Here is a 20,273-nt window from a genome sequence, read left to right on the forward strand (position 1 = left end):
CCCCACATTGGGCTCTGCGCTGGGTGTGGAGCCTGCTTAAGATTCTCTCCCTCTCCCTCTGCCCCTCCCCAGTCCACTCTGCACTCTTTCTTTCTTTCTTTCTCTCTAAAAAAAAAAAATTAGTCTCTTAAATTTACCTCTTTAATGAGGTATAACTTGTATGCCACAAAGTGCGCTAATCTTAAGATCAATGAACTTCTACGTAGAAGTTGTACAACTGAGTAACCACCACCAAGACCAAGCACTCCAAAAAGCTCTCTCATTCCCCTCTCTTCTCCAGTGGAAACACTATCCTGGCTTTTAACACCATAGTTGAGCATTGCCTGTTATTGAACTTCATATAAATACAATCGTACAGGATATCTTCTCTTTTGTTGGATTTCTTTTGCTCAACATTCTGTCGAGATTAGTTCATGCTGTCACATGCAGCAATAAATTGTTCTTTAGCAGGTTTTGTTACATAGTTTGATTTTTGGTCATTTCTAAATATTTTCTGATTTCTGTTATGATTTCTTCTTTGTCTTATGAATGGCTTTAACAAAATTTTTTTATTGGGGCACCTGGCTGGCTCAGTCAGTAGAGCATGCAATTCTTGATCTTGGGATCATGATTTCAAGCCCCATGTTGGGTATAGAGATTCCTAAAAATATATATATTTCTATTCATGGATAAAAGATGAGACATCACCTAATGAAATAATATGCAGCTATTAAAAAGAATAAAGCTAGGGCACCTGGGTGGCTCAGTTGGTTAAGCGTCCAACTTTTTTTTAAAGTTTAAATTCAATTAACATATAATGTATTATTGGTTTCAGGGGTACAGGTCTGTGATTCATCAGTCCTATGTAATACCCAGTGCTCATTACAACACATACCCTCCCCAGTGAGCAACCAACTCTTGATTTCGGCTCAGGTCATGATCTCAGGGTCGTGGGATGGAGCCCCGCGTAGGGCTCTGCACTCAGCGCTAAGTCTCCTGAGATTCTCTCTCCCTTTCTCTCTGCCCCTCCCCCTGTTCACACTCTAAATAAATAAACAAACAAATAAAAAAAATTTTTTAGGAATAAAGCTAATCTATAGGTACTGCTTTAGAACAATCGCCAAGTGTCGTAGTCTATTCGGACTACTCTAATACAGACTGGATGGCTTATAAACAACAGAAGGTTTTTGCTCATAGTTCTGGAGGCTGGAAGTCCAAGATCAGGGTGCCAGCCTGGTCAGGTGAAGGTTCTCTTCCAGAACACAGACTTCTTGCACCCTCACATGGGAGGAGGGACCAGGGAGCTCTGTGGAGCCTCCTTTTTTTTTTTTTTTTAAGATTTATTTATTTTTACTTGAGACTGAGAGAGAGGGAAGGGAGAGAATCCAAAGTAGATGACACCCCCCCCCCCCCAATGAGCGGGGAGCCTGACTCAGGGCTCAATCTCAGGACCCTGAGATCATGACCTGAGCTGAAACCAAAAGTTGAACGCTTAACAGAGTGAGCCACCCAGGTGCCCAGAGTCTCTTTTCTAAGAGCACTAATCCCATTCAGAGGGCTCCACCCTTATGACCTAATCACCTCCTAAAGGACCCACACACTAATACCATCACCTTTAGGGGTTAGGATTTCAACATATGAATTTGAAGGGAACACATACCTTCAGACCATAGCACCAAAGTATGCTGTGGGAAAAAATATATACCTTTTGCCACAAAAATGCCGTGAAACACACTACCCCAATATGCAGTGGCTTTAAAACAGTTGTGGGGTTGGCTGAGAGTTGGCTGATAGGGACTGGGCTCAGCTGGGAAGCTCTGCCCCATACTGTTAAAAACAAGACACTGGGGCCCCAAACGGAGTCACGTATGCTAAGCCCCATGTCACCAAACTAGGACTTAAGACGGTTTCAGCTTTCCCAGAAATGGAATCTTAAACCACTCAGTCAGGGATCACCTGATCAGCACGAGTGAGGTCATCTGCCTGATAGACCCCTGCCAGTCCCTAAAGGAAAAAGTAACCTTGCAATAATCAACCCACTCTTTGGCATAAATTCCTTGTTCTTGCTCCCTTCTGCCTAAAAGGTCTTTCATTTCAAACTGCTCCTCGGAGCTCCTTTCCATCTGCTAGGTTAGATGCTGCCCGATTCAAATTGATTTTTGCTCAAATAAACTCTTAAAATGTGTATTATGCCTCAGTTTCTCTTTGAACATTGTGGGGTGTGGGCTGAAGAGGGCCAGCCACACAAGGGAAGCCTTTCTCATGCCTGCGTCAATCACAAAAGGAAACACTCTCAGCCCCTGGAGGTCCAAGCTCAGACCCAGCAGGACCGTCGCTCTGCCATTGGCCAAAGCAAGTCACATGACTGCACCCAACGTCAAGGCCATCATTCAGCCTACCTCCACAGGTAAGGCTCTTTTTATTTGTGTTTTTCTGAAATGGGCACTCACGCTCATACATACACACACAATTCATATCCATGAAATATTTCTGGATGGATATTAGAAACCAGTAATCATGTTTGCCTCTGGGAAGGGCGTCTCGGGATCAAGGGAAGACAAAGACCTACTTTTCAGTCTATAGTCTCTTGTTCTCTGTGAACATCATTTCTGACAGTGCTTAACTTCTTCTTCTTTTTTTTTTTTAAGATTTCATTTATTTATTTGACAGAGACACAGCGAGAGAGGGAACACAAGCAGGGGGAGTGGGAGAGGGAGAAGCAGGCTCCCGGCCGAGCGGGGAGCCCGATGCAGGGCTCTATCCCAGGACCCTGGGATCATGACCTGAGCCGAAGGCAAACGCTTAACGACTGACTGAGCCACCCAGGTGCCCCAACAGTGCTTAACTTTTTATATTAAAAAGAAAGTGGTGAGGGCACGTGGGTGGCTCAGCTAGTTAAGTGACTGCCTTCGGCTCAGGTCATGATCCTGGAGTCCCAGGATCGGGTCCCGCGTCGGGCTCCCTGCTCAGCGGGGAGTCTGCTTCTCCCTCTGACCCTCCCCCCTCTCATGTGCTCTCTCTCTCTCTCTCAAATAAATAAATAAAATCTTTAAAACAAAAAAAAGTGGTGAGCTTTTTAAAAACTATGGCCATAAAGGGCACCCAGCTCAATAGAGTCTCAGTCAGTAGAGCGTGCAACTTTTGATCTCAGGGCTGTAAGTCTGAGCTCCACATTGGGTGTAGAGATTACTTAAAAATAAAATCTTAAAAAAAATAATAAAAAAAATAAAAACTGTGGCCAGGAGGTGAAGAGAAAAATCCCCCAACTCATCTACCCATTTTCCTGACATGGCAAACTGAGGCCTTCAGTGATAGGATGGGGGTTTTGTTGAGTGCCTTCTTGGTGGTGGTCTTGGGCAACAGATCTTCCTCTGAGCCTCAGCTTCCTCATCTTTAGATGGGGCTAGTAATAATGCCTACCTCAGGGGGTGGCTGTATGGCTTCAGGGGCTCTGCTAATCCTTGGCTGTGTGATCGTGGACAAGTCACTTGGCTCTCTGTGCCTCATCTCCTTCACCTGTGGAATGGAGATAATCATGGCACCTACCCTATCCGGTTGGTGTACATTCACAGAGTTAATTTACAAGACGTGGCATAGGGCCCACCCTGGGTAAGAACTCAGAACCCCCAGCCCTCATTGGTGTTGCGCAAAAGTGCTTGACACAGGACCGGCCGAAAGAAACGGTCACCTTAGTCAACACTGTCTTTCAGCCTTGATCCCATTTAATCCTCAGCACTACGCTATGTGGGGAGCGTGATCATTCAGGTTTTATAGACTTGAAAAATAGGTGCTCAGAAACATTGCTAGCCCCAGGTTATATGGAAAGGAAATGGCAAGATCAGAATTTGAACTCAGATCGGCCTGACTCCAATGGCCACCCCCACCCCCACCCCCCATACACACAGTGTTTACCACGTGCTACTCTGTTCTAAACCTTTTACAGGGATTATTCACTAATCCCCACAAGAGCCTCACAAAGTAAGTTACCTGGAACCTGGAACCTGAGGCCCAGAGAAGTTCGTTCCCGGCTCAGGGGTCACACAGCCCGCAAATGATGGAGCTGGGACCTGCACCCGGCTCCAGGCCCTGCACTGCCTCTTCGTAAGCTCGTGGCAGATCCAGAAATGATGTTCAGCACCCTGAGACCAACCCAGTGCGGGGAGGAGGGAAGGGTTTGTCTGCCCCCTTCTACCCTGTTCCCTAGAAATACCTGGGGAAGTTAGAGCGTGAGTTTGAGTTTTATTTCCCATTATTCAACCAACAGCTCTTCGCCCAACAATTCGCTCTGTGTTCAGCCTGTGCTGGGTAGCCCTGGGGACACAATGGTGCCTGAGACCGTCCCCTCCTGGGACTTGCATTCCAGTGTTGGAGACAGACCTGTCCTCAAGACAGCGACGACCCAGAGTGGCAGGGCTGAGTCATGGGAGCCCAGGAGGCTGCCAGAGCCGGGGAGGAATGTCTCATCCAGCCTTGGGGGTCGGAGAGGGCTTCCTGGAGGAGGGAACATCTGCACTGGGGCTCAGCGAACAAGGTAGCAGAGAGCAGGTTGGCCGTGGCTCTGAGGAAAGGTGCGGATCTGCGCTGTAGTCTGGGGTCTGGACCACGGGCCAGCAGCGCCCTCTGCTGGACACATCCTGTAGTGCAGCGACCCAGGTACTGCAGGAGTTTGGAAAAGCCTCGCGTTGAACCAAATTCTATGTGAGAATCCTGTGCGCCCAGCTTTGGCCAATTTACATTTCTAAGACTTGATTCATTCAGTCAACCATTCAACAAATACTTATTGAGCACGTACTTTGCACCAGGCTCTGTTCTACTGCTCAAGATACAGTGCTGACAATACAGAGCCCTATCCATACGCTAACTCATTCAATCCTCGCAGCCTTTGACCTTCCCCATTTTACAGATTCAGAAAATTGACACACAGAGAAGTTACGTTACTTGCCCAAGGCCTTCACAGCCAGTAAGTGCTGGAATCAACTTCAAACCCAGAGCCCAGTTTTTAGCCATTTACAATTACCTCGCCAATAATGTGATGAAACATCATAATATGACCACGTTACATAAAATAATTTTAGGCCCTGAAAAGTTTTGTGAACAAGATCAAGCAGGGGAATGCGGTAGTGTTTTGGTGAGACGGTGTAATTTGGGAGGGGCAGTCAGGGAAGGCCTCTCGGAGGAAGCGGCCTTTGAGAAGCTCCCAGACTAACGGATGGGATCTGTGGGAAGAGAGGTCCAAGCAGGGGGCACAGCCAAAGGAAAGGCCGGGCGGCAGGCACTGAAAGAAAGCCGTCGGTCTGGGATCCAAAGTTTCCAAGATTCCAGCGGCGCTGAAAGCCGGCTTTCCAGACTCCAGCGCGCTGGAATCGTCCTCGGATTCCCCGGGCCCGAGAGGCCACGGGCTCGTCGGCGCTGATTCTGCTACTGCCTCAGGGCCGGGGCCGAGGGGATCCAGTGCAGCCGGGCGGTGGGCGGGGTCGGCCTCACCTGCGGGGGCGGGGCTCCCGGCCGCCCCGCCCCTCGGAGGAGCCGCCAGCGGCCCGACACTCGGGGCTCAGCTGGGAACTGCGGGGCGTGCGCGGTGTGCGGGACGCGGCCGGGCGCATCGCGGCGGAGCGGGTCCTGGAGCCGCCCGCGCTCAGGTGGGCCCCCCGAGTGCCGGGCGGGAGTCCCGGGGACCGCGAGGATGGGGGCGGGGGCGGAGGGCGAGGGCTGGGCCCGGCGCACCCTTGGGCCCGCTGGCTTGGCGACGGGGACGGGCCTTGGGGCCCCTGGGAGCCCCCCTGCCCCGCCCTGGGGCTCCCCCCACCCCGGGTCCGGAGGCCCAGCTGGGGCGCCCCCCCGCCCAGGGCGCAGGTAAACAGGAGCGAAGACGGGGCGGGGCCTGGGGGGAGGGAGGGGGCCCTTGTGACGGCCTGGCTGGGGAAGCCCGGGTGCGCGGGACTGGGCCGGCCCGCCAGGGGCAAGGTGTGTGGTTTAGGGGGCTGGCCGTGGTGGGGGCCTCCTGCCTGCTGGTGTGGGAGTGGAGCTGGTGCGTGTGAGAGACGGTGTAGGAAGCCCAGGTGTGTGTGATGGTGTAGGCAGCTCAGGTGTGTCTGATGGTGTAGGCAGCTCAGGTGTGTCTGATGGTGTAAGAGGCTCAGGTGTGCGGGCGATGGCGTCAGGCGGTGGGTACCGGTAAGAAAGGCAGACGGACGGTCCGTGGAACCCTGCGCGGGCGCCGAGGGACTGTGGGAATGCTGTGGAGCTGTTTCGGAGATAGGAACACGTGGGCGACCTCTGCTTGTGAGTCTCCTGCGGGGGGTGGGGGAGGGAGGTGAACTGTTTGTAGGATTAGGTGCGTGGCCCAGAGCTTGCGGGGCTGGGCAGTCTGTCTGCCTGTAAGGTGCGGGGAGCCGCAGGGAGGTGGGCGGTGGGGGACCCGCATGGATGGCCAGGGCGTGCCTGTGATTAACACCGTCAGCTGTGCGGTTGTGCGTGCGTGAAAGGGAGTTGCTGTTCGCGGGACTGAGTGTGGGCAAAAGCGTGTGCAAAATGGAGCTGTCAGAATGACTCTCCGTGAACTTGTGTGAGCCTGACTTTGTGGGGCTTGTGTGTGACTGAGTACGGTGTGATACGAACACACATACGTATAGCGAGAGGGCTTGGCCAAAGCCCCACATATACGTAGAGATTGATGGCAGGTGAGAGCCTGCAGAATATAAAAGCCATGGCTTATGTGCCTTCCCTACTGTGTGTCTCAGGGTATATGATGGTGAGCACGGGCGGAGGTACCCAAACCACCGGGCTGCTTATGGTGGACTAGAGGGTACACGCAGAAACCGTGGATGATCTGTCTCCACCGCTGCCTGTGCCTGTCGTGGGCACCCCCTGGGACAGGACGGCTGAGTCTGTGTCCAGGAACCATTGATATGCCCACATTTGGTGGGCATATCAATGTGCTGGCCGTGCTGCGGGCGGGTGTGTGAATCCCTGGCTGGCCTGGCGAGGTGTTGGAGGAAGTGGGGAAGGAGGTGACGGGTCCGCAGTGACTCCTAGGAGTGAGTGTGTGTGCGTGTGCACACGTGCCTGGAGGAGGCACGTGATGGAGAGTTAGCTGCTTGCAGGACCGTGTGAGTGCGGGAGAGGGTGTGTCGTGGGGGTAAGTGCAAGGAGACAGGCTGAATGTGAGTGATTTGGTTATCTTTTCACAGCGGGGGGTGCGGGGTGGACAGAGCTTGTGTGTGTGTGTGTGTTGGCTTTTATCCCTGAGAGGAAAATAGACCTGTGTGTTGGGTTGTCTTTCCAAGAGGAGAGCATACATGGGTTATTTCTTTCTTTTTTTTTTTTTTTAAGATTTTATGTATTTATTTGACAGAGAGAGACACAGCGAGAGAGGGAACACAAGCAGGGGGAGTGGGAGAGGGAGAAGCAGGCTTCCCGCCGAGCAGGGAGCCCGATGTGGGACTCGATCCCAGGACCCTGGGATCATGACCTGAGCCGAAGGCAGACGCTTAACGACTGAGCCACCCAGGCACCCCTATGTGTGTTATTTCTAAAGAGTATATGCCCGAGTTAGTGTGTTAGTTTTTTTTTTTTTAAGATTTTATTTATTTGAGAGAGAGAGCAAGAACGAGCCGGGGGAAGAGTAGAGGGAGAAGCAGACACACCGCTGAGCAGGGAGCCCGATGCGGGGCTCGATCCCAGGACCCTGGGATCATGACCTGAGCCGAAGGCAGACGCTTAACGACTGAGCCACCCAGGCGCCCCTGTATTAGGTTGTTTTTTTTTTAAAGATTTTATTTATTTATTTGAGAGAGAGAGAATGAGAGAGAGAGAACACATGAGAGGGGATAGGGTCAGAGGACGAAGCAGACCCCCTGCCGAGCAGGGAGCCCGATGCGGGACTCGATCCAGGGACTCCAGGATCATGACCTGAGCCGAAGGCAGTCGCTTAACCAACTGAGCCACCCAGGCGCCCCTGTATTAGTTTTTTTGAAAGGAAAATGCGGATGTGTGGGACTGTATTCAGTTTTAATTTTTTAGAGGAGACAGAGCATGTCCAGAGTATGTCGTGTTTCTGAGAGGAGAATGTTTATCACGTTCTATTTTTAAGAAAGGAGTGTGTGTACGTTGAGTTGTATTTCTGAGAGGGGAGCGTGTGTATGAGCGGGTGTGTTTCTGAGAAAGTATGTATATATTGCACTGTATTTGAAAGAAGAAAGCATTTTTTCGATTTCTGAGAGGAGAATGCGTGTGTCGCGTTGTGTAAGAAGGGAGGGTGTGCGTGTGCTGGGGTCTATTTCTGGGAGCGGACTGTGTGTGTGTGTGTATGGTGTGTGTATAAGGGCTCCAGAGGCACCACGAGCTGTCATCGACTTTGTCACCCACAGACAACCACATTGTTGGGACCCCCACCCATTAGCATCGAGGCCTCAGACTCTGAGTTGTCACATGGCTAGTGTGACATCCCTGGGCTGTGGCTGCCACACGTGTGTCCCAACATGCCTCGGGCTGGCTGAGCCTGTCTGCAGTGGACGGTGGAGCCCCTGTTCCCTTGGGTCTGTCAGCTCCTCAGATCCTGGGAGCTGACACATGAGCCCCCCCGCCATCCTGATCCCCCCAAACCTAGAGGGCTCCTCTGCTTCCGGCGCCCCAGCCCCTTGGCCCTGTCCTCCCGCCCCACCCCACCCCCAGTGGTCTGACTGGTTCCCAACAAAACACCCTAAGAATGAGCTCACGGAGAGGCCGCCGCCTCCACACGCCCCGCCCCAAGCGCCCGGCAGAGGCGGGGGCGTCCAGTCCAGGTCACACGGCCGGGAGGTGTTCTGGGCCCGGGGATCTGGGGCCCTTGGGGTGGACGGGGCTGGCCAGGTGAGCTGAGGGCAGGTGAGAGACCACGAGACCACTGTTTGCCCTCTTTGGGTTAGTCATACGTGGGGTTTTGGACTTGCCCTCGGGGCAGGGCCCGGGGCTGAGGACAGAGCTAGACTAGGAGGTTTCCAGTTGCCGGCTGGCTGGGACGGGTGTGGGACAGGGAGCCAGCCGGAGTGAGGAGGGCACGGGGACAGAGGGCCGGCCGGATGGCTGGACAGGGAGACAGTCGGGAAGGGTCCTCCTGGGCCCGAATGGCATACAGGCTGACGATTCCCCAACCCGCCCCAGGAGCAGCAATGTCGGTGCAGGTGGCAGCCCCTGGAAGCGTGGGGCTGGGCCCAGAGCGCCTGAGCCCCGAGGAGCTGGTGCGGCAGACCCGACACGTGGTGCAGGGGTTGGAGGCCCTGCGGGCCGAGCACCATGGCCTGGCCAGGCACCTGGCTGAGGCCCTGGCGGGACAGGGCCTGGTGGCCGGCTTGGAGCTGCTGGAAGAAAAGCAGCAGGTGGTGAGCCACGCGTTGGAGGCCATCGAGCTGGGACTGGGTGAGGCCCAGGTATGAGGGGACCAGCTCTCCAGCTATGCCGGTGAGGCTCAGAGCGGGGAGGAGGCCTGGGGATGAGGGAGACAGGTATGCGGTGGGGGTGGGGAGCCAGGCCGGGGGAGGAGAGGCGCTAGGCCGGAAATGGGATTCCTGGGCAGCATTAGGGGGTCCTGGTGTGGTGCGGGGGCCCCTGAACCAAATGGCATCCATCTATAGAACTCTGGGTCCTGGGGAGCCTTTGGGGTCACATGGGTAGAATATGAAGTGTCCCTACATGTAATTTGTGTGGCTGGGTGAGATCAGAAGGGTCCCCGGACAGGATCTGGGTATGGCCGCTGGGAGCCCCTGCACAACCTTGAGTACCATGGAAGCGGGGGACCCTGGGGGGCGTGGGGGTGCTCGGGGTCGGGCCCCTGACTCCCGGGCCCACGCAGGTGCTGCTCGCCCTGTCGGCGCACGTGGGCTCGCTGGAGGCCGAGAAGCAGCGGCTGCGAGCGCAGGCCCGGCGGCTGGCCCAGGAAAACTCATGGCTGCGGGAGGAGCTGGAGGAGACGCAGCGGCGGCTCCGGGCCAGTGAGGCGGCCGTGGCCCAACTGGAGGAGGAGAAGAGCCACCTGGAGTTCCTGGGGCAGCTGCGGCAGTATGACCCGCCCGCGGAGAGCCAGGTGCTGCCGGGCTGGGCCGGGCGCTGGGCCCCCATCCTCCTTAGACACCCCACAGACCTGTACCCCCCGCCCCCGGGAGCCCCCCGCCGTGCCCTAGAGCCTCCCTCCAAAGCTCTGGATCCCTGACGGAGTTCCACAGCCTCCAGACCCACTAGAATGTCCACAGAAGCGCCCCCCCCCCCCAGCTTCCACAAAGCCCCCAGATCCTCCCCAAGCCCTCAGGAACACCCCCCTGCCAAGGCTCCTGATCACTGCCTCCCTCAAACCCTGAGATCCAGGACCCCGGTCTCTAAAGCAAACTCCCAGCCCTCTTGACCCCCCCTTTCCTGCCCTCCGCAGCGGCCTGAATCCCCCCCTCGCCGAGACAGCCTGGCCTCCCTGTTCCCCAGTGAGGAGGAAGAAAGGAAAGGTGGGTGTCGGGGATCCTGCAGTTGTGGGGCCGCTCAGCCCCGGAGGACGAGAGGCTGAGGCTGGGGAGGGACCGTGAGCCCCCGAGGTGGGTGTCCGCGCAGGGGAGTGGGAGCACGAGGCCAAGGGGCTGGGTCAGGGCGGGTGACGGCCGAGGCTGGAAGCCGTGAAACCAGGCGTGGTGGCCGCCGTGCCGCCGGCCAGGCAGACCCCGTGTTCAGGTCCCACGGACCAGCTAGACGCCTGCGGTCCCGACCTCAGAGGCCCGGTGCGGGGCCCGTCACCCCAGGCGCCCGTGGGGCGGCTGTAGTCCTGGGGGAGGTGTCCCCTCTTACGCGGTGGGAAGGCTGGGAGGCCGGCGGCGCCCTGATGCCCGGCGGCCGCCCGCAGGCCCCGAGGCAGTGGGGGCTGCCGCGGCTCAGCAGGGGGGCTACGAGATCCCCGCCCGCCTTCGGACCCTGCACAACCTCGTGATCCAGTACGCGGGCCAGGGCCGCTACGAGGTTGCCGTACCGCTGTGCCGCCAGGCCCTGGAGGACCTGGAGCGGAGCTCAGGCCACTGCCACCCCGACGTGGCCACCATGCTCAACATCCTGGCGCTGGTATACCGGTGAGACCGCAGCCGGCCCTGGACCCGTCGTTGGGGGCGCGGGAGCTGGGGTCCTGCTCTGCCAGCATGGGGCACCTGGGTGGGTGGGGCCGGGGGAAGCCGCTGTGACCCAGGCGAGGAGTCGTCAGAGGGCGTGGGCAAGAGACCCCAACAGCGCGGGGAAGAGACTGGGGGCTTGCCAGCAGAGGGAGCCTGTGCTTGACTTGGAAGGTAGTGGAGACACCCACAGGGGACCGCGGAAGGGTGACAGCCCAGCGTGGCTCACCCCCCTCCGTCCCTGGGCCACCTCACAGGGACCAGAACAAGTACAAGGAGGCCACAGACCTTCTCCACGATGCCCTGCAGATCCGGGAGCAGACGCTAGGCCCTGAGCACCCTGCAGTGAGTGGGGGCCCAGGAGTGAGGGCTGTGGGGCCCTGCCTCTCCCCCCCCCCACCCGCCCCAACACACATCCTGACCTGCCTCCCCTACCCTGCAGGTGGCCGCCACCCTCAACAACCTGGCGGTGCTCTATGGGAAGCGGGGGCGGTACCGGGAGGCGGAGCCCCTGTGCCAGCGAGCCCTGGAGATCCGGGAGAAGGTACTGCCCACCCCCGCGGAGTCCCTGGTCCACAGGCCCCTGCTGCCCGCCCCGGCGGGGTCCCTGGTCCACGGGTCCTTCCCACTTGATCCTGATGCGTTCAATTCAGTGGCTCGTACCTTGTGACCCTGATCCTATGATATCCTTCCCACCTGCTCTTGTGAGCCCCCCAGTTTGAGCCTAGATCATCTCATGACCCCACTGTGCTTGACCTTTAATGAACTCCATCTGATCTTGACTCTACTTGTCCTTCTACATCACTTCATATGCCTCCCAGCCCAGTCCTGACCTTCCAATCCCATATGACCACCCTGACCTGATTAAGCCTGTTTGTAGGCCAGAGGGTAGAAGTTGCACAATCTCCTAACTCCCCATTGGTCCTATGAACCTTTCCTCATGACCCCCCCCCCTTGTGGCTATCGGTATCACATCCATCCCCCCCAACCCCTAGGTCCTGGGCAGCGACCACCCGGACGTGGCCAAGCAGCTCAACAACCTGGCCTTGCTCTGCCAGAACCAGGGAAAGTTCGAGGAGGTGGAGCAGCACTATGCCCGAGCCCTGAGCATTTATGAGGCCCTGGGAGGGCCCAACGACCCAAATGTGGCCAAGACCAAGAACAACCTGGTGAGGGCGCTGCGGGGCGCAGGTACAACTCGGCCCTGGGGCCGACCGCCAGGGGTCCCCCAGGAGAGACACCCACCCACTGGCTCAAGTGAGCCGCTGGAGCAGGGGCCCTCTAAGACTTGGCCTCTGAGCTGGGCCCTGACTCGTGAGATCACTAGGCACGTAGAGGACATGGAAGCCACAGGAAACACGCAAGTTGGTGGGGCCAGATGACAGTGTCAGATGTTTATTGAGCTCTGAACCCCCTTCTTAGTCCTTAAGGGAAAGGACCATCCATTTCTTAAAGGACCCTAAGAGGTAGGTGCTCCTTTCGTCCCATTTTGCAAATAAGGAAACTGAGGCACAAAGGTGGTGTCACTAGCCCAGGGTGGAGCAGGAACCAGTCACCTGCCCTAGGTCACGAGGTGGGGGGAGGGGAAGATGCGCCGGGGGCGCTCCAGATCTGAGCCACGATCACCCACCCTCCCCGCAGGCCTCAGCCTACCTGAAACAGAACAAGTACCAGCAAGCAGAAGAGCTGTACCGAGAGATCCTGAGCCGCGAGGACCTGCCTGCCCCTCTGGGTGAGCCCCCGGCCCTGCCCTTGCCCCCCAGGTGACTGCTCCATGTCCCCACTGCACTGTCCCCTCTGTTCCTAGGAGCCCCCAACACAGGCACAGCTGGTGACGCAGAACAGGTGAGGAGGGAGGATGGGCTTTGCTGCAGCTCCTGGGGCGGGGACTGGAGGAGAAGGAGGGCACTGACTGGTCCTGGGCGCCCTCCCCAGACCCTTCGTCGGAGCAGCTCCTTTTCCAAGATCCGGGAGTCGCTAAGGCGTGGAAGTGAGAAGCTGGTCTCCCGTCTCCGAGGCGAGGGGGTGGCAGGGGCAGCCGGGTGAGTGTCTGATCCGAGCAGGAAGCTTCTGCAACCCACCCAACTCCGTCCTGTTCCAGAACCTTCCACGGTTCCCCTCTCCTACCCATACAGTCACATCCGGTGCCCGGCAGGTCTTGCCCGGAGTGGGAGGCAGACACTCGGGGGACTCACCGTGCCACCCTCTCTTCACAGGATGAAGAGAGCCCTGTCGCTCAACATGCTAGACGTGGATGTTCCAAAGGCTGCTGGGCTCCAGGTGAAAGGGGCTGGGGGGCACGCTGGCAGGTCCAGAGGGAGGCGTGGGCAGGGCCAGGCTGGTGTGGGAACGGACCCAAGAACAGAAGGGCCAGGGGAGGGGTGGGCGGGTCCTGCCCCTTGCCCACCCCTCCCCTGCGCCTGTCCGCAGTTCCCCAGTCAGCACCCGGGCGAGGTCTCGCGGACCCTCAGCACCAACACCCAGGACCTGGGCCCCCACTGAAGGTGACAGGACTGCGTGGCTGCAGCTTCTCAGGAAGAATGGGGAAGGGGTGAGGGGATGGCCTTTCATCTCCCCAAGTTGCTCCCCACCTCTTGGGGGCACCCACGGTATGGGGCTCCCCATTCTCCTCCTCTGATTAAAGGCTGTAGATCTGGAAGCCAGGAATGTCTGCCTGAGGTTTCCTGTGAGGACCTGAGGCCACCTCCGAGCCGCTGGGCCCCAGGGCCAGGTGAGCCCCCGGAGTCACCGCACACAGCTACGGCCCTGTCCGCACCTTGAGCTACAGCTGCTGGGCAATCTGCTCTATCCTCCGCAGCGTCTCCTCGGATTCCAGCTGCTCCCGGCTGAGCAGGGACAGGCCCAGCTGGTCCTCCTGGAGGGGGGGAGAGGAGTCAGCTCCGGGGTGGGCCAGACGACTGTAGCGCGTCCCCACAGGCCCTCCCTGGGACAGTGGGGGCCAAGGGGCAGAATGTTTAGAAACACCCATCGAATGGGGAACATCCCCCTGGAAGCCAGGCCTGAGGAGGGAGAGGGAAGCCAGCTGTGGGCACACACACCCCTGTGTTGAGGGCAGGCCCCCTCTAGCTCACCCGATGGAATGGCTGAGCCATCTGCCTCAGGAAGTACTTGGCAACCTGGACTCCCTCATCCACAGTCAGGTTGAGGTTGGCGTCGGTGAGGTGCTCCTGGATCCAGCGGGGCAGTTTCCCGCGCTTGTCTGCCCGGGCAAACCGCTTTCAGCAGAAGGGCGAGGGAGAGAGGGAAGACATCAGGCCCCCAGTGCGGGGGGCGGAGCCCAGGCCTCCTTCCCCATCTAGAAAAGGGGGACAGCCTGGTAGGCAGAGGCCCCGGCACCCGCACCTTATCGGCAAAGACCATGAGGCCGTAGTCTGTCTTGCCCCGGATGGCCCGGCCCACGCACTGGGCCGCATGGCGCATGGCGTCGAAGGTGAGAAAGTCGTTCTCTCGGATCTGGAACTGGTCCCGCAGGTACTCCAGCCGCGCCTGCCCGAGAGAAGAGAGCAGAGCCGTCCCTCCTGCCCCTCCCACATGCCAGCCCAGGCCCAGTCCCTCCGAGCGGCCCCCGGGGCTGCTCACCTTGAGGATGCGGCTCTGCGTGTAGACGTAGGGGACGCCGAACATGATGACTGCGCGCCCGTAATGGTGCACTGGGGGGGCGAGCACAGGAGGGGGTCCGGAGAGAGGGGGAGATCAGGCTGAGGGGGGGGGTGGTCCGCTGGGGGAAACAGCCAGAGCCCCATGCAGGCACCTGGGGATGGGGAGAGCCTGGCCCACTCACCAAAGTCGATTCCCTCGGACACTTTGCCCCGGGCCACGGACAGCAGGATGGCTCCACGGCCATTCTCACAGGCCTGGGGAGGGGAGGCCGAGACAAGTGCTAGGTCCCCCAGAGCTGCGTCCTCCGGGCCCCCTGTGTGCAGTCTCCTGGCCCTCCCCCTGCCCCCCCCCCCGGCGCCCATGCCCACCTCCTGGTACTTCTCCAGGGCGACGCTGGTCTCGGCCCCATCTTGTGTCTCAATGAAGAGGAGCTTATTCCTCTGGATGTTTTCAAGAATGCCCTGGGAAGGACAGCAGGCAGGTCAGGCTGTGGGTTGGCAGGAAGCGGCTTAAGGCACAGGCATCCTGGCTCCGGTCAACTCTGCCCCAGTTCCTGTGCGGCCACCCGCTTCGGTCCCAGGGTCCCAGCGGCCAGCAGAGACTCGGCGGGGGCTGGGGGGGGGGGGTTGCGGGCCGGTCTCACTCCTGAAGGAAAGCTCTGTGATTCCAGGCACAGAACCCATCCCCGCACCCCATCTTTCGGGCAAGTGGGGCAGGCATATGGCCCAAGATGGCCCATTGGGACACTCCGCCCCCCCAGCTGGTGCTTAGTGGAGGGGCTGATGTAGGCCAGGCCGGGGCTGCCCAGAGATTTCCGTGACACTGCACTAGCTTTGTGACAGCAACCAAGGACAGACGCAGGGACAGACCGGTGTGACAGAATGGAGCGTCCAGAAACACACTCGCACACCGATGGCTCACCCATACCATTCAGGGGGGACAGTGCTTTCCAGTGAATGGGGCTGCAGCAGCTGGAGTTCCACAGGGGGAGACAAAGAACCTCGACCCTGACCTTACACCACACACAAAGATGTGAGGTACCTCACAGACCAGATGTGAAAGCTAACCCGAGGCTTCTAGAAGAAACACAGGAGGTGATCTTCAGGACCTTGGGGCAGACAAAGCTTCCTTAAATAGGACATACAAGACTCAGGATGTGGACTTGGGTGGCCAGCAGCCATCTGAGGACAAGACCAAGGTCTTGACCAAGTGGACAAGGCTCCCCCCACCCCGCTCCCTGGAGTGTGGCTCAGCCAAGTTCTCTCATCTCACCCTAAAGAAGCGCCTGCTTTCACTACCCGAGAGCTGGGCCATGATGCACGAGAAGTGGAGAGGTCACGACGGCCCCCTGCCGGCCCCCCAGGGGGGGTGAGCCCCATTTCCAGAACACTCTGTGACCTCACCCCTGCACTGTCCCGCAGGGGCTCTTGAGTTTTTAACCTGGATGTGGGGGGAAGGCAGGGGGGACTAAGGTATACACAGTTTGTTCTGTGAACTGTTCGTATGTGTTTTATACACTGTCCTGTCACCTACGATACATGTCACCACTTAAAACACGAGACAAACGAAGCCAACACACAGGGAGAGAGCCGGGGGCTGAAAAGAGCGGAGCCCCCCCAGGGAGCGGGCGGCTGGGCGTACCTGCTCATACCAGGAGGCCACAGTGCTCTCCATGTACTGGTAGCTAGTGAAGAAGGCCACGATGCCGTCAGGGACCACGGCGGACATCTCCAGCAGGAGGTTCCCATAGTTCCGGATCACCGCTGGGGGCGGCGGGGGGGGGGGGGGGGGGGGCAGGGGGTGTGTGGAGGTCCCCCCCCCCCCCCATCAGAACTTTCCTATCTAATGCCCCGTCTTGAACTTGGGGTTCCTAGAAATCCCCGAGGCCACCTGGAGGGCTGTTCACACACATTCCACTTGTCTTTCCAGGCCCCTGGGAGGACCGCACCCCCCCCCCGCCCCTGGAGTTAGGTGTGACCATGTGACTTGCCCTGGCCAAGGAGTGCAGAAGCGGCCGTGGGTCACTTCCGGGTGAACACCTTTATGAGGCACAGCACCATTACCAGGATCCTTCCTGCCACCCCTCACCCTCGTAGTGACGCATCCAGTGGGGAAGGTCCCCAGGGGGAGGAGACACGGGGCAGGCGGCACATACTGTGAGCAAGAGGTAACCTCTGTGTAACCCCACTTGGACTCGGGGCTATGTGCCAGCTTGCTGCAGCCTGGCCTAGCCCACTGATCCACGCGCCCTCTCAGAACCCATGCAAGCCTAGCCCCACGAGCAGCATACCAATATCTTCCCGGGTCTCAAACTTGGAGCTGATGGCCACCTGGTCGTTGCCACGACCAATGATCTGCAGAGAGCGAGAGGCGTCACGCTAAGCAAACGGCAGCACCCACTGCTGGTGCCGGGCTCAGCTTCTTACAGACCCGAGGTCACGGACTGGGCTGTCGGCTCCCCTGTTATCTGCACGGCACGGGTGACGACCTCCGGCCCGGAGAAGGTGAGCTGCCTGCCCCAGGGCATGCGGCAAACCCGCGGCGGTGGCAGGACTGAGCCCGAGTCTGCGCACGCGGCTGACCAGCAAGCACGCGCTCCCGGCCCCGGCGTCCGGGCCCGGCACTTCCCGGAGAAAGCGTCTCACCACGACCTCGGCAGCCACCAGCCACGGGTGCGCCCCCCTCCCCCACCAGCAACTCCACAGACCACGGTGCAGGACGTGGCCGTCACCAGTCCCCAACCCGTGAAGGGCAATTCCAAAGGCCAAGAAACTCCAGACAGTTCACTTCGGCGCCAACTCCTCCAGTAGCAAAACCCGCCCTCACCTGAGTCTGTCCGGAGTCCTGCCTTAGCCGCCTTAGTCTGAAGTCCCAAAACATGCTCCTGCTGAACTAGGACTTCCACTGGCGGGAGCTGCCCCAACCCCGCTGGGAAGGCCACATAGCACACAGCATGTGCTTTGTTTTTTAGTCTGGAACATTCTCAATTCTAAAATACATCTGGCCCAAGGGATTCAGATAAGGGACGGAGGGCCCACGTTATGATGCCTGTTTTACAAAGGAGACTGAGGCAGAGCAGAAGGGTCGTCATCATCAAGGTCACGGCCAGAGGACAAACTAGGCAGAGCCCACGTTAACCAAGACGTTGACTGAGTGCCGACCGGCACCAGGCCCTGGGCCACATAAGCGTTTTATACCTGCCCTCTCACTATCCCCTCAACCACCTGAGAGGTCAGGGAGGCCGCATTCCCATTTTACAGATTAGAAACTGAGGCTTGGGGAGTCACATCCACAGGGAGAGGTACCATCCAGCCCCGATCTGTCTGAATCCAGAGTCTGTGCCCTCGGCTGTAACACTCTCCTGCCTCAACAGCAGGGGGGGGACAGAGGGAGGAAAGGCGGCACACCTCCCCTGGCCCAGCACCCACCCTCTCCCACGCACCATGGGGCAGAGGCAGACCCGGGCCAGCGTCATGGTGAAGGTTGCCAGGGTGACAGGATGGAAGTCCAGAATCTTGGGGTAGATGTCCAGTGGGGACAGGGTCTGCAGCAGGGACAGCAGGAGGGATCTTAGCAGAACTGGGCAGCAACCAGGAGCCTCACACTTGAGGGCTGGGCACTGGGGGCAGAGAAGGGTCCTCACCCCAGACGTGATGATGACAGACTGGAAGCGCTCGAACACAGGTTTGATGGCCAGTGAGGCGTCCATGCAGCTGTAGGAAGCAGACGAGGTGGTGAGGACCACGCTGCTGCCCGCGTGGTCCGTTCACACCCCCAACACTGGGTCGGGTCTCACCTGAAGTGCAGGATGGGGTTGGCAATGGTGGGGGTCCTGTCATCAAAGGGCTCGATGATGATGGTGAAACCTACAAGCGGGTGAGATTCCTGGTCACCAGTCGTTGCCACACCCACCCGGCCACTCTCTCCTGCCCCATTAGTGACTGGTGGGCCACAGTTCTCAAGCTTAAAACCCAGGCATCAGGAGTTCAAAGTACACCCCAACTGCCCGCTTCTCCCAGGGCTGACACCCACTCAGGGAGCATCATGAGCAGAGAGCACCAGTCACTCCTCAGACTCTCCCACACCGCGACTCAAGCCCAAGCCTGGAGCCCTCCGCCATGATCCTTGTATCTAAACCATCAGGAGGGTCAGCTCTGCTTCCAAAGCCTATCTGCAATCTGACCACTCTCCCCACCCCCTCCCCCACTATCAACTCTAGCCTGGACTATTGCAGTCACCTCCCTGGGCTTCCAGCTCCCAGCCCTGCTCCCAGCCCTGCTCCCTTCCCAGCAGCCAGAGACACCTGGTGAAATCCTGAGTCAGGTCATATCCCTGCCCTGCTCAGAAGCCCTGCACAGCTCCCCAGTCCCCTTCCAGAGTCCAAAATTATCTGTGAGACCCTGCCACACTGACCCATTTCCTCCTGGCTCATAGGCCACCTCCTGCCTAACTTTCAAAAACCACCAGGCTCACTCCACCCCACGGCCTTTGCGCTTGCTGGCCCCACAGCCTGAAAAGTTTCCCCAGGCAGCTGGTTCCATTTGGTCATTTGGAACTCAGCTCAAATGTCAGTGCCTCAGGCCTTCCTTGGCCACTGCAGGCATGCTCCAACATGGCAACATTTTTGTTTCTTGTGAAAACTATCCCTTTCTGGAATTATTTTGTTTGAGTCTTTGCTACCTGTCTTCCTCTCTGCAATGTAAGTTCCAGAGATCAGGAATAAGGTCCCTCCATGTTCCTGTCACTTCCTCAGTGTTAGGCCTGGCCCATTTTTTGAAAAAATAGGTGAATGAATGAATTCACATATTGTTTCACTTAATTAAAAACAAAAACAAAAACAAAAATGTCCTCTGTGCCCAGCCCTGTACTGGGGAAAACAGTGGGAACTAAGACAGTTCCGGCCCTGCCCTCTCAGGGCTCAAAGTCTGATGATGGGGACACAGTCCTGTCCCCAGAGAGTGACCACTCAAAGTAGACAGGGCTGGGACAGGGGAGCCAAGAGGAGGGGAGCTTGACCCAGCCTAGGGGTCAGGGCGGGCTTCCTGGAAGAAGGGACATCTTTAGCGAGGCAAGAACTGAAAAAGAGAAGGAGGTAAGTAGTTGGGCCCTGAGGAATATTGGGACAGATGTTCCAGGTAAAAGAACATGAAGTGTTGGTGAATGGGGAAGTGGGGAGGAGAAGAGAAAGCCAGTCCCAGAAGGAAGATGGGGTGGGGCAGGGGGATGGACACAGAAGGAAGCTTCTCATGGGACTCGCTGCTAACAGGTGCTGGGGTTGGGGGACAGCCTCTCCATCCTCTGGGCTGGTGCAGGGTGTCAGAAGTCCTGACCTGGTTTCCGGGATAGAGCAGTAATCGCCAGGGATCAGACTGAGCCCTTGGCCAGCTTAATGCTGAGGAGGGGAGGGAGCGCTGACCAGTGAAGCCTCAGGACCACTTCCCCTCTTCCTGGCACACTGGGTACCTGAGCACTGCACTCAGCTCCCTGCCCCCAACCCCAGGCACTGGGTCCCACCTCTCTCTCCAGCCCCTCTCCTTCTCCCATCGTGCCCCAGATCCC

General features: G+C 58.1%; 2 protein-coding genes across 2 annotated transcripts in view; one reads left to right on the forward strand and one right to left on the reverse strand.

Moving 5' to 3' along the window:
- Positions 1–8,871: 8,871 nt before the first annotated feature.
- Positions 8,872–13,664, forward strand: KLC3 (kinesin light chain 3). The gene is made up of 12 exons (XM_034986758.1): positions 8,872–9,386; positions 9,809–10,039; positions 10,379–10,448; positions 10,838–11,057; positions 11,351–11,438; positions 11,536–11,637; positions 12,089–12,262; positions 12,735–12,825; positions 12,901–12,938; positions 13,029–13,135; positions 13,310–13,373; positions 13,524–13,664. Exons 1-12 carry the CDS (start codon positions 9,039–9,041, stop codon positions 13,593–13,595), a joined length of 1,605 nt encoding a protein of 534 aa, XP_034842649.1. The 5' UTR covers positions 8,872–9,038; the 3' UTR covers positions 13,596–13,664.
- ERCC2 (ERCC excision repair 2, TFIIH core complex helicase subunit) overlaps positions 12,459–20,273 on the reverse strand; it is a 15,871-nt gene continuing 8,056 nt past the window's right edge. Inside the window, exons 13-24 of the mRNA XM_034986757.1 lie at positions 18,511–18,580; positions 18,358–18,427; positions 18,157–18,258; positions 17,005–17,068; positions 16,356–16,477; positions 15,083–15,175; positions 14,896–14,968; positions 14,694–14,764; positions 14,457–14,600; positions 14,186–14,329; positions 13,870–13,968; positions 12,459–13,431 (exon numbers count right to left, since the gene is read on the reverse strand). Of these exons, the coding sequence (XP_034842648.1) occupies positions 13,876–13,968; positions 14,186–14,329; positions 14,457–14,600; positions 14,694–14,764; positions 14,896–14,968; positions 15,083–15,175; positions 16,356–16,477; positions 17,005–17,068; positions 18,157–18,258; positions 18,358–18,427; positions 18,511–18,580 (1,046 nt within the window). The 3' untranslated portion in view covers positions 12,459–13,431; positions 13,870–13,875. The remainder of the gene's footprint in view (positions 13,432–13,869; positions 13,969–14,185; positions 14,330–14,456; positions 14,601–14,693; positions 14,765–14,895; positions 14,969–15,082; positions 15,176–16,355; positions 16,478–17,004; positions 17,069–18,156; positions 18,259–18,357; positions 18,428–18,510; positions 18,581–20,273) is intronic.

This window comes from Mirounga leonina, unplaced genomic scaffold (genome assembly GCF_011800145.1).
Source record: "Mirounga leonina isolate KUSES-001 unplaced genomic scaffold, KU_Mleo_1.0 Mir_376, whole genome shotgun sequence".
NCBI classification, from domain to species: domain Eukaryota; kingdom Metazoa; phylum Chordata; class Mammalia; order Carnivora; family Phocidae; genus Mirounga; species Mirounga leonina.